Source organism: Stomoxys calcitrans, chromosome 5 (assembly GCF_963082655.1).
Source record: "Stomoxys calcitrans chromosome 5, idStoCalc2.1, whole genome shotgun sequence".
Lineage (NCBI taxonomy): Eukaryota > Metazoa > Arthropoda > Insecta > Diptera > Muscidae > Stomoxys > Stomoxys calcitrans.
Window position 1 is genome coordinate 89459796 of NC_081556.1, and position 18391 is coordinate 89478186.

At 38.7% G+C, this 18391-nt stretch overlaps 1 protein-coding gene across 1 annotated transcript; it reads right to left on the reverse strand.

Moving 5' to 3' along the window:
* Window positions 1-762: 762 nt before the first annotated feature.
* Window positions 763-16561, reverse strand: LOC106088023 (uncharacterized). Its single transcript, XM_013253306.2, has 8 exons — window positions 16274-16561; window positions 6991-8071; window positions 6263-6348; window positions 6048-6188; window positions 3889-4126; window positions 3255-3829; window positions 3065-3192; window positions 763-3004 (listed from the first exon to the last, which is right to left on the reverse strand). The coding sequence occupies exons 1-8, from the start codon at window positions 16338-16340 to the stop codon at window positions 2705-2707; spliced, it is 2616 nt and encodes an 871-aa protein (XP_013108760.2). The 5' UTR covers window positions 16341-16561; the 3' UTR covers window positions 763-2704.
* Window positions 16562-18391: the final 1830 nt, after the last annotated feature.

Below are 18391 nucleotides of genomic sequence, written 5' to 3' on the forward strand. Positions count from 1 at the left end.
TGCTCGATATAACATGGTGTGTTATTGGCGCCTTTAAATAACCAATGACCAACTTTTTCCCGCAGCGATCGGTCCTTTGGACCGGAACGAGCTGGCTTACCTACAGGAGCTTAACGAGGATCGCCACCTCCACATGCAAATGTGGCTTCAACAACAACTACAAGGCTAGGTGCCTGGAAAGGACCCAAGCAAGGGGTAGTCGTACAGACCTATCTTCCTTTACTCACCAGCAGACAAGGTGCTTGAGGGACTACTACTCCCGAGCCTTGTTAGAGAACTTTCATTTGGCGCGCATCAGAATGAAATTTGAAAACTGCGTGCCGCCACCGCACACTTGCCATGGCTTCAATCAGCGCAGGCCATGCTATAGGAGGGATCTCGTGGCACTGGACCTGTCGAAAGCACCGTATAACTATAAGCACCATACGGGCTGCAACTTTGATCTCCGATCTGTGTGGTGTTCATCGTTAACACCAGAAGCTTAGCTGGGAGCTAATGGGCGAGTCCACAAGTTGCGAATAGTGCAAAGCTTCATACGAAGTTACTGTAATTGCAGTCGCAAACAATCATCGGTTTCGAGTGAAGATTTTCATTGAGAGGCCGGGTGGCACCGATGGCGATCGGTTCTATCTACCTGAATGAGCTTGCTCATAAAGAGGAGTTTTACGAGGATCGATATTTCCACATGTGGCTACTACAACAACAAAGCATTCGACACGGTCAGCCATGCCAAACAATTTGAGGACATCGCCAACAAGCCAGGCCTAAAACGCCGGGTCACGAATTATCTGTGTGGTCGCCAATCGATTATGCAATTTAGAGATAAAATATCGATACCCCATGGCTTACCATGCCAAACTATTTAAGGACATCACCACCAAGTCCCTCGAGCCAGGCCTGAAACGCTGGGTTACGAATTATTTGTGTGGTCGCCAATCGTTTATGGAATTAAGAGATCAAAAGTCGATACCCACTAGAGTGGAACACAGTTTCCCAAGGCGGGAAACCTATTGTATATTCTATTCACCCCCTATAGACGGCATTGAGATCATATCATATGCGAAACATTATGCTGCGCCCATCAGCTATGTGAATGCGCTTTTCAAACTGTGATGGGCTGTCTTCCCAGTTCTCACGTGGACCACCTCCATCAGGAGATAAAAAAAAAATCTACCCGTTTCTCTGGATTCCTTCAAAATCCTTGCTCTAACCCAGCAAGGGCTGACACCTCAATGTACAACACACTGCTTAACAACAACAAACCCATGGCAGCCGGTTGTACGTACCGGATTGACCCGATGGAATCCTTCATCGGCAAGGGCTCCCACCTCGGTGTACAATACACTGCTACAACACCAACAACAACAACAAACTAGACACAACATTCTAACCATTCTGCACAGCTACTTCGGATTTCTGCTACTTAAACTATATTAACTTCGTCTGCTTAGCAGACAGGTTCAAACCCCTCTTAAGTTGGGATTCGTAGTGTGTTATTTATGGCGATCACTTAGGATCACAGAAGTGACAATAAAATGCCCTTGTGGGCTTGGACCACATAAAGCTTTATTCTACGAGATTAGGACTAAAGACTGATGTTAATTAATCCAGACCTCTAGACATATATCTTATTAATCATAAAAATATACATAGTGTTTAAAAGTTGGCAGAACCAAAGAAAAAAGTTAGAGCATCTACTATAAGCACAGACTGTTGTTTTTGTTGTAGCCACATTTGTGGAGGACTAAGATGTGGTGCGTCCAGAGGGATCTGGGTCTGAGTAGAGTGGGTCTGGCTGGGCAGTTAAATAGGTGACGTGTGTCGTGTGGTCACAAACGGAACATACATCTTGCACGTCGGCATCAATCCTTGCTCTGTAGGAGTTGAGGCTGCTGCATCTCCCGGATCGTAATTGAGCCAGAACTACTCTGGTTTGCCAGGTGAAGTCAATTTCTTCAGGTGCAACGGGAGGCGGTCGTTCTCCAAGGACAACATTCACCCGGTAGTCACATTTGTATGTAGAGGTAATGATTCTCGTCAAGCTCCTGTAGGTTAGCAAGCTCATTCCGGCCCAAAGGACCGATCGCCGTGGGAACAGGGCGGCCATTGGTTATTTAAAGGCGCCAATTACCCGCCTTGTCATATCGAGCATCATAGGCACTCAGTATTTATGCAAGAGCCGGTGCCACTCGGCCTCTCACTGACACTCTCCACTCGATACGCTGTTGGAGCTCAAAGTTCCAGCGTGGTGCTCACAGCTATCCCGTGTCGGAAGCGCAGATTGTAAACTACATACGCGGCTTCAAACTCGGGTTTTTCAATTTGTTTGCCAATAAGAGAGAGTGGCGTGTCATGATGAATTTGTCACCTGTTGTAGCTACTAACAACGCCGTCATAGACTTTTATCCTAAGGAACTTATGTCCAAAAACGTATGCCAAATACCCGTCGCCATTTAGGTCTTATATCAAAGGATCAGATCGCATCTCCAATAAGAAAAAATATCAGATCCCAATATCTCTTAAACCTATAGTTCCGTTCTCTTGTACGTTACTCTGCACTACAATTCGTGTCAAATTTCTCTGTATGCTATAGTCAATCGGCTATTAACGTTCGCATCTTAGCAGCATACTGCAGAATGAAGCAATTTCATACTTCTACACGTCTGTAGCTAAATTCTGTTGACATTTTTACTATTCCTTTCTTCTAATTTGCTAAAAGTAAGTCCTTTAGAGTACTATCAACACATGATAACTTATTTCCTATTTCTTTTATATCAAAAATTGCACATTGTACAAACTGCCAAACGTGATTGCAAGATTTGGGATATTCAATATTCATGGCAATCATGTAATGGAACAGAGAATTTAAAGACTCCAACAAATTGGAAAATTGAAATATAAAGCCACTTATACCAAATTCAGTATAGATTATCTGTGGATGGCTATGGACGAAGCGAATTTGTAAATCCGTGGGTTTGGGTTCCTCGCGCAATTCATCCAAACTCTAAAAATAAAGAACATTTACTTTTTGCATCTTGGAAATCATTTGACCTCATCATCATACCTTGTAATCCTTTATAAATCTTTGTTGGATTTCCCATTTGGAAGCTCTCTCACTGGTTAATTCACTTTTGCGCCCATTATGGGGAAGTATATATGGTATAAGAAGTAGAGACAAAGCCGCTCTATAATCTAAAAACAAAAAATACGATATTACTACCCATTATCTATTTTTGTTGTATATGGGAACTTACTCTCTGCTTTGCTCCCTTCTATGGATTTAAGAATTTCAGTTAGCGGCTGACATTTTCTTTTGATTTCCTTGGCCTTCTCAATAACTCTTTCATTTAGCTTCATCCAATTGTGGATGGTTAAAGCTTTGGGATATCGATTATGAACATCAATTTCCATAAGTGTTGTACCCAGAGGTGTCCGTAAGATGGAATATCGTTCCATGTATTCATATGGTGTTAGTTTCTCTTCTTTTAGTTCTAGACAGCGATGTTCAAATGTTTCCGACCACTTCACCATTAAATAATCCCAGTCCATGGTAGTATTTTCTGAAAAATCTATGGAGTCTTCTTCATCAGCTCCACTTTGATTGGCATCTTGCTCTATATGGGAATCCTTTTTATGTTGTGTCTTAGGAAAACGTCTGTTTGCCATGCCATTGTGTAAAAGAAAGTTTCTTTTTTTATTGTAGGCACACCAGAGTTTGCCTCTGGCCGGATTTTTTGGTTGGCTTGGTACGAAATATGTCGATTCCTCCTCATTGGGAAATGCTTGGCAAATATTTTGAGCAAGAATCAGAAAATCTTGTCTTTTTAGGCTGTAAAAGATGTATCAATGGTGAGTTAATTGCAATTATATATTACTTTATGGACTTACGCCCTATTCGGTTGCATTGACAAGCATTCGTCCATAACGGCATTGGCTATGTTTGATCGATGCCTATTTTCCAAGGGTTTGCCTAAATTCATGCCTGCTACTGTAGGCAATAATGCTGGAAGGTTGAGTATTTCCTCAGCACTGGGCAAATAATCGGTTGCTATTTGGATAGTAGCTACTTTGGTTGATGCCACCTCATCTTCATTGTCGTCAAAGTTTAGTTGATTAGGGAGAGAGGCTAGAAGAAATTAAGTGGATTACATAACACGAAATGGTTGAGATGCTTGTTCTAAATGGTAAGTCCTTATTTGGGATTGATTAATTGATTGATTTTTCTTTTTTGCAAAAAGAGACAGTATGTCCCTGTTCATAGAGGGGGACTCTTAACAAGTGTGGGCATTATTATACTGTGTGTAGCTAAAATTCCTCAGTGGCGCTGCATAGTTAACCACCGACAGAACAATTGTCCTATATGCAGTCAACATGGTTTCTTTGTCAAAAACCCGAGTGTTGCCGGTATGTTGTTTATATTTCTGACTGTCACAATTTTCAGTAAAAAGTGTGATGGACCTCTAAAGGACTAGGGATAGCATTTAGTTTATGCAATTTAACTAAGACAGAAGAGCTAAAGACTATCATGAATAACCACGGCATCACGGTCGCTGTGATACAAGAAACGAAGTTAAAGGACTACAGCATCGCCCTTAGAATGAACTTTAATCAAATATACTTTTACACTTTTTTTCTAAAGCAAGCTAAAAGTAACAGCTGATACTGACAGAAGAAAGAATGCAATTACAGAGTCACAAGCTGCTAAAAAATTTGTAAACGCCGACTATATGAAAAATCCGCAATTACTTTTTGGGCAATCCAATATATGTCCCCCCGGGTACATGGCGTCCACCAAGGAATATATTCGGCAGCTATGGTAGTAGTAGTTGTAGCGGTGTGTTGTATGCTGCTATATGGTAAAATCGCATTGGTTACAGTGTCCTGATGAATATCCTGTAAGTCAACTCTGTATGAGGAGGTTATAATCAGATTGGTTGTTGTTGTTGTAGCAGTTTGTTGTATTCTATCTTTCGTCTGCTTGATTTTGTTGAGTGTCAAGACCCAGGAACTCTGCGACTACGATAAGGTGCGTCCACAGGGATCTGGGTCTGGGTCGATTGGGTCTGGCTGGGCAGTTAAACAGGTGACGTGTATCGTGTGGTCCCTGGTTACAATCGGGACATACTTCGTGCACGTCGGCATCAATCCTTGCTATGTAGGAGTAGAGGTGGCTGCATCTGCTGTAACTAATTGAGTCAGAACTACTCTGGTTTGGCGGTGTCGTTCTCCAAGGACTACATTCACCCGGGAGTCATTTACCCCATCTGCTACCGTGTCTGCATGAATGTTGTCTAGACCTGCTTGATCTAGACGTTTTCTCTTGTAGCGCTGAACCTCACGCTCTAGATCATGTAGATCTATCTTAAGTCTTCTTGGCGGTGGATATCTATCCACATGATGATGATTTGGATGGTCTCTGCGATAACAGACCAAAAGGTATTACTTAGACAGAATGTAGTTATATCTTCGCACTGATAGGATATTTGTATCCTGATGGAGGTGGTCCCCATGAGAACTGGGGAGACAGCCCCTCGCAGTTCGAAGGGCGGCATTCTGACAGATCTGAATATTATTCCACTGCGTGTCAAAAAGCAGACGAGACCACACTGGCGCTGCATAACTTACCACAGACCGGCCAATTGCTTTGTACGTGGTCAACAAGGTTTCTTTGTCTGCACCCCAAGTGCTGCCAGCAAGTGACTTGAGGACTTTGTTTCTACTTTTGACTTTACCGCAGATGTTGTCTAGTGTAGGCCACCGTAGCGCTGAGGTTAGCATGTCCGCCAATGACGCTGAACACCTGGGTTCGAATTTTGGCGGGACCATCAGAACAAATTTTCAGCGATGGTTATCCCCTCCTAATGCTGGCAACATGTGTGAGGTACTATGCCATGTAAAATCTTGTCTCCAAAGAAGTGTCGCACTGCGGCACGCCGTTTGGACTCGGCTATAAAATGGAGGCCCCTTATCATTTGCATTTGCAATACCCTTTAGTGTGGTACTATCAGCGACTTGTCAATTGTTAAAGGCATTCTTCTCATACTCACATTTCTGTTTAATTTCCACAAAAAATGTTGGCAATTTGTAATATTGGATGATGACTCGTCTGAATTCCATCTCACTGATTTCACAATCATTAACAGTCAGATAATGATCTTCGATATTGGGAATACTGTAGGCATTACAAGCTGTCAATGGAAAGGAGAAACCAATTAAATTATGAATGGCTTGGCGATCTTTATTGTAATGTTACGTTGCATACCTTGTTCAAGGAATTCTTTATACGAAAATGGACTTCGTATAACAATAATTTCCCTATGCAGCCTATAGGCAGTTTGTATTGGTATACTGAAAAGGAAGGAAATTGAATGTACCTAATAAATAAATAGGCGGATAAGCTAACCTATGAGCTGCAATGTTGAAGTAGCAAATATCTTTACAAAGACATCGGAAAGTGGTATTATCCGAAAAGTGATGAAACTTTATTTTGGCCTTGTAAGTATTTTTTTTATAATAGAAGCGATATTTGCCTATTATTTTCTTTAGAATTTCTCTTCAATAGAATTTCTCGCTAATGCAATTTCCCATAATTGTAAGTATTAAAAATATTACCATGCAGACTGACCCAGTCTCTAGGGTAGATTAGAGTAGGTTTTAGTATCAGGTACCCACGGAACAAGAGGAGGTAATTCCTATCATTAAACCAGCCATTTCCAGCCAGTTCCAGCCCTTTAACTTGCCATACATCATTTCTGCTAATTCACTAAAGTCTCCGCTCCCAATCTCTATCTTGCAATAGAATCTATGACTTGGAAAAAATCTATGACTACTTAAGGATCATATGATTTGCAAAAACAAATTTGTAAAATTTATTGATATTAAGTCACATTTACATAGATTTAAAAATGAAATCCATAAACATTGCTTACTCAATTAACCTGCTTGTAATGTGAATGTTGTAGGAAAGAAACATCATTCTTAGGTACCTACTCTGAATCAACTTCTGCTTCAACTTTTGGCCTTATAAGATTACTCTTAGTGTTCCCATTATCGTCCTCCAAAATATCAAGAAACTCCTGCGCTAGGTCGAATTCATCACTCTGGTTGTCTAAAGTTGCATTCCGGACAGTTGGTTCAACCATATTTGGAATTGTTGTTCCTTTTAGCTCGTTGGCATTCAATGTATCCACATCGCTGCCATCTATCGTATCCTCATTGTCGTCAGCAGATGGGGCTTTGCTCAATTTAGATGTACGTGTCTTATGGCTGGAAAATATGGCTGTTTTGGCGTTCATGTATTTGGAATAGAGACTGCCACGTTTGGACTTGCGATACATTTCCAAGCGCTCGGTGGGAAACATTTTTAAAATTGCCGCCTCTAGAGCATAGCTAGTCTGTAAATCGAATCTCAGTTCATTTCGCATGTAGTACATTACAATAACATTGACTAAAATCCTTCTCTCTGCCCTGTTGAAGGACTTGCGCGAGTTGTAGATTTTCAATAAATGTGTGCCTTCAGGTTTCGAATTCAATAGAATTTCTCGCAAATTCACCTTTGGCACCGGACAATAGGGGCGGGGGGTATATATACAGAGCTGCTGCTTCACTGTCTCTGTGGAAGCATTTGAGTCAGACGCTATGGAACTCTTCGCTTGGCACTCAGATGCAGATTCCAGTGAATGATTTGTATTTGGGGTTTCGGGAGGTGTATTATTATTCGAAATGGGTATGAGAAGAGCATTGTTGCTGTCATGCTCAGGCGTATCTTCTGTGTGCTCAGTCACATTTTTTATATGTGGAACTCCTTTTTGTGCTAAATTTTGTTGCGTTGAGTTCACTGCATTTTCTTTGTATCCTTTTGATGTTACATTGCAGCTATAAGATTGGTTGCCCATAAATTGGTTTGTTTCTACACAACATTTATGAGCATACAGTGGCTTGCCAATGTTGTAGCGCCATTCTTCTAAATTATGTTCGAAACGTATTTGTATTCCCAAAGGGAAATTGTGTAGTAGCATTCGTATATGATGCAGTTTAATCATCTCCAAAATTTCAGCATCGATTTTTTCAGCTAGAAGGGAAAATGAAAATTGTGTTAAATCAATTTCAAAAAAACCTTACAACTTATTTGTATATGAGTTTTAGTTATTAGAATAGGCAAACTTTCACCTATGATGCTGAAAGCCTGGGTTCGAATCCTAGCGAGAACAAAAGAAAAAATGTTTCAGTGGTGGTTATCCTCTTCCAAGCTGACGCAGCGAGCATGGAAGCCATATAGAAACTTCCCCCCAAAGAGCTGTTGCACTGCAGTAAGCCGTTCGAATTCGGCTATAAAAAGGAGGTCCCCTATCATTGAACTTTAACTTGAATCGGACAGCACTTATCGATATGTGAGAAGATTGCCCCTATTACTTATTGGAATGTTTAGATGTTTTAGGAGAAAAATATGTCGTATGTGGGTGAAAACTAACTGAACCCGACCAGCTCTTCTGCGCCTTCTTTAACAATATAAATCACCATTGCACGTGGAGGTAGCGATCCTCGTCCAGCTTCTATAGGTGAGCAAGCTTGATGCGGTCCATAGGACCGATCGCAGTGGGACATGGGCCCTTAAGTCGATCGTTTTGACTCTAAGTCGTTCTAGCCTTATCGGTTTGTCTGTGAAAATCGCGTTAGCAGTCAAACGAATAAAGATATCCGCTTGAAATTTTGCACAGAAACTTCTTATTGGTTTAGGACGGATGTAAGCGGATTGGAATTTGGCAATATCGGTTTATTTTTGGATATAGCTTCCTTATAAACTGTTCCATTGATTTGATTTCTAAGTAGCCTTAATTTTGTTCCAATTTGGCTGAAATTTCACACGTTTCTTTTATTATGACCTTCAACAACCGTGCCAAGTACGGTTCAAACCTGATATAGCTCTCATATAAACCTACCCCTCGATTTGGCGTCTTGAGCCTCTGGAAGCAGCAATTGTTATCTAATTTGGCTCATATGTCTATATTTTTAGCAGACTCCATGGTGGTGGGTTCCCAAGAGATATTCTTTCCAATGGAGTGATATGTATTTGAGAAAGCGTTGATTACAAATCAAAGTATTATAAAGGGTGATTGTTTAGCTATTATCTTCTTGGTAACATTGGTTTAAACAGCTCATGTACGTTTCGTATTTTGTTTCACGGTCAAACATATTCAATTTGATCTATAATTTAACCATGAATCGTCTTACAAACGAACAACGCTTGCAAATTATTGAATTTTATTATCAAAATGCGTGCTCTGCTTATCGCGCACTTCTTTCATTTTTTTGTGTTCAGCGACGAAACTCATTTTTAGCTCAATTGGTACCTAAATAAGCAGAATTGTCGATATTTGAGTGAGAATAAGCCAGAAGCATTGTAAGAGCTACCAATGCATTCAGAAAGTCGCGGTTTGGTACGGTTTATGGGCTGATGGCATCATTGGACAGTAATTCTTCAAAGATGATGCGAATCGTAACGTAGCTGTGAATGCCCAAAATGCAAAAAGGCGGATTTAAAAAGACGGTCTCACGTGAACAGCTGCAACCAGCCGATCAGGATTGACGGTATTAAGATGCCTGATTTTTGTTTGCTTTCTCTTTGTTGTTACCTTCTTCCTCGCATAATCTCTGCTCATGTACGCACACACACACACACAAAATATTGTAGAGTATGCCAAAATTAAACTAAACGGAAACTAGATCTAGCAGGCCAAGACAACATTTATGCAGACACGATAGCAGATGCGGTAAATAGCTACCGCATTGGAGAACGACCGCCTGCCATTGCTCCTGAAGAAATTGACCTCCGCCGGCAAACCAGAGTAGTTCTGGCTCAACTCCTACAAGCAAAGAATTGATGCCAACGTGCAGGATGTATGTCCGATTGTGACCAGGAGCCACACGTCACGTATTTAACTGTCCAGCCAGACCCACTCGTCTCAAACCCAAATCCCTCTGAACGCACCCCATCTTAGTCGCAGAGTTTCTGGATCTGGACACTCAACACAATCAAGCAGACGAAAGATAGAACACAACACACTGCTACAACAACAACAACCATTTGAGTCTTTTCAATATCTCTTAAAAAGTCTACCTTTATTAAGGTTTTGGAAAAAAGTATGGGTTGCCCAAAAAGTAATTGCGGATTTTTCATATAGTTGAAAATACTTTATGTTATTCTACTTTAGTTCAACATAATTAATTTGATTAAGTTACCTTAGTATTAATTGTTGTGTATTGAAAAAATAATTTTCATTTTCCATATCACTCTGTATACTGAATTCAAATAAAGCACACACATTTAAATTCCATTGCGTACATATTCTGTCTCAATAGGTTATGGGCCCAGAACTCATAACGCGAATTTTGAGCAAATAAGAATAATTCAAACTACATAATCTGGACTAGCAATTCAAAGGCTGTTGTTTCTGTTGGTCAGAAAAATATTGAATTGGTGAGCTTTGTGTACCGGGAACAGAAATTCAAAAGGTGAAATTTTCTGTTGGACAGAAAAATTGTTAAATTGGGAATCTGTGTATACCTGGAAAAGCGATTCAAAGGCTGAAATTTTCTGTAGGTCAGAAAAATTTTTTAGAATTGGTAAGCTGTGTATCCTGATCTGTTGAAAAATGTCTACGTTTAATGGACGCATTCCGTTGTTCAACGGCAACAATTTTTTGACATGGAAAACGCAAATGGAGGCTATTTTGCATAAAAATAGATTGCTGAATATTGTGATGGGTGAAGAAAAATGTCCGGAAGTTCCAATCTTACCTCAAAATGCAACGAGTGAGCAGAGAACTCAATTTGAAACCAAGATGGAGACCCTGAAAAAATTCAAGGAAAAGGATATGGATGCAAGAGCCGAAATTTTGATATCCTTGGAAGCAAACATAGTGAGTATGGTGAGACATATCAAGTCATCAAGTGAAATGTGGAAACATCTGGAAGATACTTTTGATCGAAAGACTATCAGAAAGAAGATAGAGTGCTACAGGAAGCTGCTAAACTTCAAAATGTCTGAAAACCAGAGCGTGTCGGAATTTTTAATTGAATTCGACGTTTGTGCTGCTTCGATTCGTGAAATGGGTGTTGAATTGGATGAAGACCTTCTTGCGGTTATAATTGTAGATGCATTGCCAGAGAAATTTTCAGCTATTAAGGCTGCCGTGGATACTGCAAACGAATTTCCGAAAGTTGAGGTGTTGAAGGCGCGTTTGTTGGAAATTGGTGATAAAAATGCGTTAGATCAAGATTCTGCAATGAAAGCTAAACATTACGCAAGAAAGCAACATCAATATGGTTCAAATTACAACAAAACTCAAGCTGAAGGTATGTTCAAAAAGACTTTTAAATGTTTTCGTTGTAAAAAGAAAGGACATAAAGCCAGCGAATGTAGAGCAAAATTGTCATTTGAGGAAAACTCTCGCGGTGTTGAAAAAAAAGCAAATTGCATGGGTGCAACAGAAACTGCTATGATCGTGAAATCTAATCGCGAATGGATAATAGATAGTGGAGCGACTTCCCATATGTGTAATGAGGAATCTCTATTTAGCCAACTCAACAAAGGCTATAATGGTAAAGTAAAACTGGCAGACGACAAAGAGGTATGTATCAAAGGTATTGGTAAAGTTTCGATTTTTGTAAATGTACAAGGAAAAAAGAAGACCATACACTTTGATAACGCACTATATGTACCACTTTTGAAATGTAATCTTGTGTCGACCAGTAAAGCTACAGACTCCGGTTGTAAAGTAACCATGGAGGGCAAAAAGGCTTTAATTTTGAGAAAAAATGAAATTTTGATTGAAGGCCACAAGAGAAACAATGTATATTTCGTCAATTTGTTTGAAGATAAAAAGGCTGCAAATACAGTGCATCAAAGCAACGAAAAGAATTTTAATTTGTGGCATCGGCGATATGGGCACTTAAATTGTAAGGACTTAAGCCGACTTTCGTCTTTTTCTATGGTAAATGGATTGCCAAATTTGAATGCGATGCAAATTGATTGCGAAGCTTGTATTCGTGGAAAGCAGACTAGATTATCCTTCCCACATAAAAATGAAAAATCTTCCACGGAAATATTGCAACTTATTCACACAGACTTATGTGGTCCTATGAAGTGTGAGTCTATGGGACGAAGTATTTATTTTGCAACTTTCATTGACGATTTCTCTCGTAAAGTGTATGTCTATTTTCTGAGACAAAAGAACGAATATTTAGAGAAATTTAAAGAATTTAAACAGGCTGTTGAAAATGAAACTGGAAAAAGGATAAAAATACTTCGAAGTGACAATGCAAAAGATTTGGTTGGGGCAGATTTTTCGAATTTTTTGAAGAAAAATGGAATTAAACGTCAGCTAACAGTGGAGTACACCCCTCAACAGAACGGCGTTTCCGAACGTATGAATCGTACTTTGGTGGAAATGGGTCGTTCCTGTATGTTAGATGCTGATTTACCAACTTCCTTGTGGGCGGAACTGATTAACACGTCAGTGTATATAAGAAACAGATGTCCGACAAATCTAAACAATGAAAAAACTCCTGAAGAAATATGGACTGGTAAGAAACCTTGCGTGAAACATTTACGCCAAATAGGATGTAAGGCTTTCGTTTTAAACAAGAAGTCCAAATCCAAATGGGAAGCCAGGAGTGATGAACATATATTAGTGGGCTATTCCGTTGAATCAAAGGCATATCGATTATGGAGACCAGGCACTAAACAAGTTGTAAAAAGTCGTGACGTAAGATTCATTGAGAATGAATTGTACAAAAATGTGAACAAAACAAACAAAGAATTGTTTTATGAATTTGAAATCAAATCTACAAAAAATGATAATGATGATCAACGATTCGATGATGATCGGTCATCCGATGATGTTGACCATGAGACGGATGACGAGTTATCTGAGTGTGACAACTCGGAATTTTCAAATGAAGACTGTCAAAGTGGTGAGAGTTCCAATGAAATTCCAAACGAGAATGTCAGAGATGCTGGAAGTAATAACCAAGACCAATTTGAATCCATAAAGCAGAGGCTTAGATCGTGGACGTTTAAAAAAAAAGATGAGTCGTCTAGTATGGTTGATGAAAAATGTATGGACCCAAGATCAATAAATGAGGCTTTATCATCAAATCATGCAGATGAATGGCGTAAAGCAATTGAATCAGAATACGCGTCATTGATGAAGAATAATACCTGGACTTTGACAAACTTGCCTGAAGGAAGAAAAGCTGTCGGTTGCAAATGGGTTTTCAAGTCGAAAATAAAACCCGACGGGACAGTTGAAAAACGAAAAGCGAGACTTGTAGCAAAAGGCTATACTCAAGTCATGGGCTTAGACTACGTTGATACATTTGCCCCAGTTGTAAGGCAAACTTCATTGCGATTGATTTATGCTTTGTCAGTGGAGCATAATCTTCAATTAAGACAATTGGATGTATCAACTGCTTTTCTAAATGGCACACTGGACGAAGAAATATACATGGAACAACCAGAGATGTTTGTTCAGGAGGCAACAAAACATAAAGTGTGTAAATTGCAAAAAGCCATCTATGGACTCAAACAATCAGGACGACAATGGTTTAAATGCATTGATGCTATAATTTTAGAGTTTGGATTACATCGATCAAACTATGACCAGTGCATTTATTATGTCCAAAGTGAAGATACACTTATGATTGTTGCACTATATGTAGACGATATAGCAATCGCAAGTAATAACCAAATGATGACCAAAAAATTTGTGAAGGCACTGCAATCTAAATTTGATATTCAAGACTTAGGCGTACCACAATATTGTATTGGTCTTGAAGTAAATGTAAAGCCAAATGAAGTATCGATTTCGCAGTCAGGATATATAAAGCAGTTAGTAAAGAAATACGGGCTAGAAAACTGCAAACCTGTGAAAATTCCTATGTCTGCAAATGTGAAACTAGAAAAGGACCCAAACAATGAAGAAGAAAGGGAAAAAGTGGATGAAAAAGTCTATCAAGAATTAATTGGTTATTTATTGTACGTAGCATTGCATAGTAGACCAGATATTGCATGTGCAGTTAACATGTTATCGCAATTTTCAAAAGACCCCCGGAAACAACATTATAATGCTGCTTTGCAAGTAATAAGGTACTTGAGTACAACAAGGAATGCAGCAATAATATATAAAAAGAATTCGGCACCTCTCATGGGATTCTGTGACGCCAATTGGGCTCAAGATATCAATGATAGGAAATCTCAAACTGGGTTCTGTTTTCTCCTAGCAGGTGGAGCGGTCACCTGGGAATCCAAAAAACAAAAGGTGGTTGCACATTCTAGTGCTGAAGCGGAATATATAGCTTTGACTGAATCAGCTAAAGAAGCCTCATATTTAAGTTACATACTTGAAGAACTTGGATTATTCAATGGCAAACCAATAAAAATACATACTGATTCTCAAATGCGCAAAAAATGGCAGAGTTCGGTTCTCATCATTCTCGAACAAAACATATCCACTACAAGTATCATTATATTAAGGACACAATACAAAATGGAGTTGTTGAGCTGCGGTACTTGCCTACACAAGATATGTTGGCGGATGTTCTAACAAAACCAGTACCGAAACCAAAACATATTTATTGTTCTAATAATATGGGCATTAAACTTAATTGTTAAATTAATAATGTTGAGGAGGCATGTTGAAAATACTTTATGTTATTCTACTTTAGTTCAACATAATTAATTTGATTAAGTTACCTTAGTATTAATTGTTGTGTATTGAAAAAATAATTTTCATTTTCCATATCACTCTGTATACTGAATTCAAATAAAGCACACACATTTAAATTCCATTGCGTACATATTCTGTCTCAATAGTTTCACGGTCAAACATATTCAATTTGATCTATAATTTAACCATGAATCGTCTTACAAACGAACAACGCTTGCAAATTATTGAATTTTATTATCAAAATGCGTGCTCTGCTTATCGCGCACTTCTTTCATTTTTTTGTGTTCAGCGACGAAACTCATTTTTAGCTCAATTGGTACCTAAATAAGCAGAATTGTCGATATTTGAGTGAGAATAAGCCAGAAGCATTGTAAGAGCTACCAATGCATTCAGAAAGTCGCGGTTTGGTACGGTTTATGGGCTGATGGCATCATTGGACAGTAATTCTTCAAAGATGATGCGAATCGTAACGTAGCTGTGAATGCCCAAAATGCAAAAAGGCGGATTTAAAAAGACGGTCTCACGTGAACAGCTGCAACCAGCCGATCAGGATTGACGGTATTAAGATGCCTGATTTTTGTTTGCTTTCTCTTTGTTGTTACCTTCTTCCTCGCATAATCTCTGCTCATGTACGCACACACACACACACAAAATATTGTAGAGTATGCCAAAATTAAACTAAACGGAAACTAGATCTAGCAGGCCAAGACAACATTTATGCAGACACGATAGCAGATGCGGTAAATAGCTACCGCATTGGAGAACGACCGCCTGCCATTGCTCCTGAAGAAATTGACCTCCGCCGGCAAACCAGAGTAGTTCTGGCTCAACTCCTACAAGCAAAGAATTGATGCCAACGTGCAGGATGTATGTCCGATTGTGACCAGGAGCCACACGTCACGTATTTAACTGTCCAGCCAGACCCACTCGTCTCAAACCCAAATCCCTCTGAACGCACCCCATCTTAGTCGCAGAGTTTCTGGATCTGGACACTCAACACAATCAAGCAGACGAAAGATAGAACACAACACACTGCTACAACAACAACAACCATTTGAGTCTTTTCAATATCTCTTAAAAAGTCTACCTTTATTAAGGTTTTGGAAAAAAGTATGGGTTGCCCAAAAAGTAATTGCGGATTTTTCATATAGTCGGCGTTGACAAATTTTTTCACAGCTTGTGACTCTGTAATTGCATTTTTTCTTCTGTCAGTTATCAGCTGTAACTTTTAGCTTGCTTTAGAAAAAAAGTGTAAAAAAAGTATATTTGATTAAAGTTCATTCTAAGTTTTATTAAAAATGCATTTACTTTCTTTTAAAAAATTCGCAATTACTTTTTGGGCAACCCAATATTATGAGTTAATTGTGCTATTAATCAACACGTGTAAACACCCTGTATAGTTTCGTTATTCATCATTCAGCACACTGGCAACACGACTTCACAAAATTTAATGAATCTTTTCATAGCACGAGTACATAAAAAAATTTAAGAATTTTGTCATAAATTCTATAAATTATTTAAATTTACAATGAAATGAACGTTACCTTGTAAATGTGGCAAAATATTTTCCAACTTCCATTCTTTTAATAGCTGTTTAATATCGCATCCCATTTGGAGAAGAGTATACGAAAAGCCCACTATTACTTTTAGACAACGGCGGACACTTAAAAATGTATTTATCTTCACAGTATATGGCTTAACTCTGGAACACGACGTTAACGTTACTGTCGCTGCACTTTTTGAAATTCGTTGTTAATGTTTACATTTATTTAGTTTTGGTTTTCATTAATTATAAAATTATAACAAAACACGACAACCGTTCAAGTCAAGCAACAAAGCAAAACAAACCGAACTAACTGACAGCGTTGCCGTTCTGGTAGGATTTATGTTTAGATTTTTTGGGTTTAGTCGGATTGACGGCCCGTTTCAATTTTGGAAGATTTTTAGCGAAATTGTATTTTTATACCCACCAACGTAGAAAAGAAGGTGTATTCATCTAGTCATTCCGTTTGCAACACATCCAATATAAACTTTCGACCCTACAATATACATATGAATATATATTAGGTCGGGTCGATTTTTTTTTTCAAAAAATCGTATAACAAAAACGTACAACTATAAGAAGTTTCTCCGAAGAAACCATGTATCAAAAATAAAATCCTAATCCGAGCCTGTCGACTTTCCTGTTCTTTCGATATTGATTTTGAACAAAATCGGTTCAGATTTAGCTATAGCTCTCACATATATATTTCATCCGATATGGTCTTTTAGGGCACTAGTAGCCAAACTTTTGATACGATATTGACAAAATTTTGCACAATCCCATCCAATAGAGTTGGTCTCTATTGCGGAACAAAATGTTCTATGTTAACATAGTTTGAATAAAATGTTGGTATCCAATGTTCAGAGCGCCCCAAATAAATGCGTTTTTAATTGTTTTGTGTTATTTTTATTTTAGGTTAGGTTAATAAATAATCTCAGGAAGATTGCGGACATTTCGATTTAGTTTACAATTTTGGTAGGCTGGGAGAGAATTTGGTTGGTTTTTTGGAAAATTTTGGTCGGAAAAATTTGTTTGTAGTGGCAACGCTGCTAACAATCCAAAATGCAAACATAGCGGAGGAATACGAAAATCAACGCAAAGAGAATAAGAGTGACGACAATTTTTATAAAAATACAAAGAGAGTGATTCTCTTTATTTTGGTAGATGTAAAGAGCACAATTTTTTCGGGGCATGCCACTATTTGTATGTGGCTGGGTGTGTTTTAAAATATTTATTTTTTTATATTCGCGATATGCAACACATTGTAATTTTAACCCATTGTGGGTAGCAGGATGCTTTAACTGAATTTATTTACTTAAATCCCAATAAACATTGGTAATTATTTTAAGTAACTAGGGTAACTATAATTGGTTAGTGCCCCGGTAGCTGAATTGGTAGCGGGACGGAGGCTTTGATTTGTGGCCACTGTGATATCATTAAGCGAGTCTCTTTTCAAACCGGCACTATTAACTAAAGACTCTATTACACGGCATGTAAAGGGTGATTTTTTAGAGGTTAAGATTTTCATGCATTAGTATTTGACAGATCACGTGGGATTTCAGACATGGTGTCAAAGAGAAAGATGCTCAGTATGCTTTGACATTTCATCATGAATAGACTTACTAACGAGCAACGCTTGCAAATCATTGAATTTTATTACCAAAATCAGTGTTCGGTTCGAAATGTGTTCATTCACCGTAACGTTGCGTCCAACAGCATCTTTGAAAAAATACGGTCCAATGATTCCACCAGCGTACAAACCACACCAAACAGTGCATTTTTCGGGATGCATGGGCAGTTCTTGAACGGCTTCTGGTTGCTCTTCACTCCAAATGCGGCAATTTTGCTTATTTACGTAGCCATTCAACCAGAAATGAGCCTCATCGCTGAACGGTGAATGAACACATTTCGAACCGAACACTGATTTTGGTAATAAAATTCAATGATTTGCAAGCGTTGCTCGTTAGTAAGTCTATTCATGATGAAATGTCAAAGCATACTGAGCATCTTTCTCTTTGACACTATGTCTGAAATCCCACGTGATCTGTCAAATACTAATGCATGAAAATCCTAACCTCAAAAAAATCACCCTTTAGTTGTCTTATGACATGCTAAGTGT

Bases quoted from the DNA above. Each gene is read 5' to 3' on its own strand.
- LOC106088023 (XM_013253306.2), bottom strand. From the start codon at position 16,340: ATGGGATGCGATATTAAACAGCTATTAAAAGAATGGAAGTTGGAAAAT. The intron at 3,830-3,888 runs GTAAGTCCATAA...CATCTTTTACAG, and splicing joins TCAATGCAACCGAATAGGGC to CCTAAAAAGACAAGATTTTC. The intron at 3,193-3,254 runs GTAAGTTCCCAT...TTTTGTTTTTAG, and splicing joins AGAAGGGAGCAAAGCAGAGA to ATTATAGAGCGGCTTTGTCT.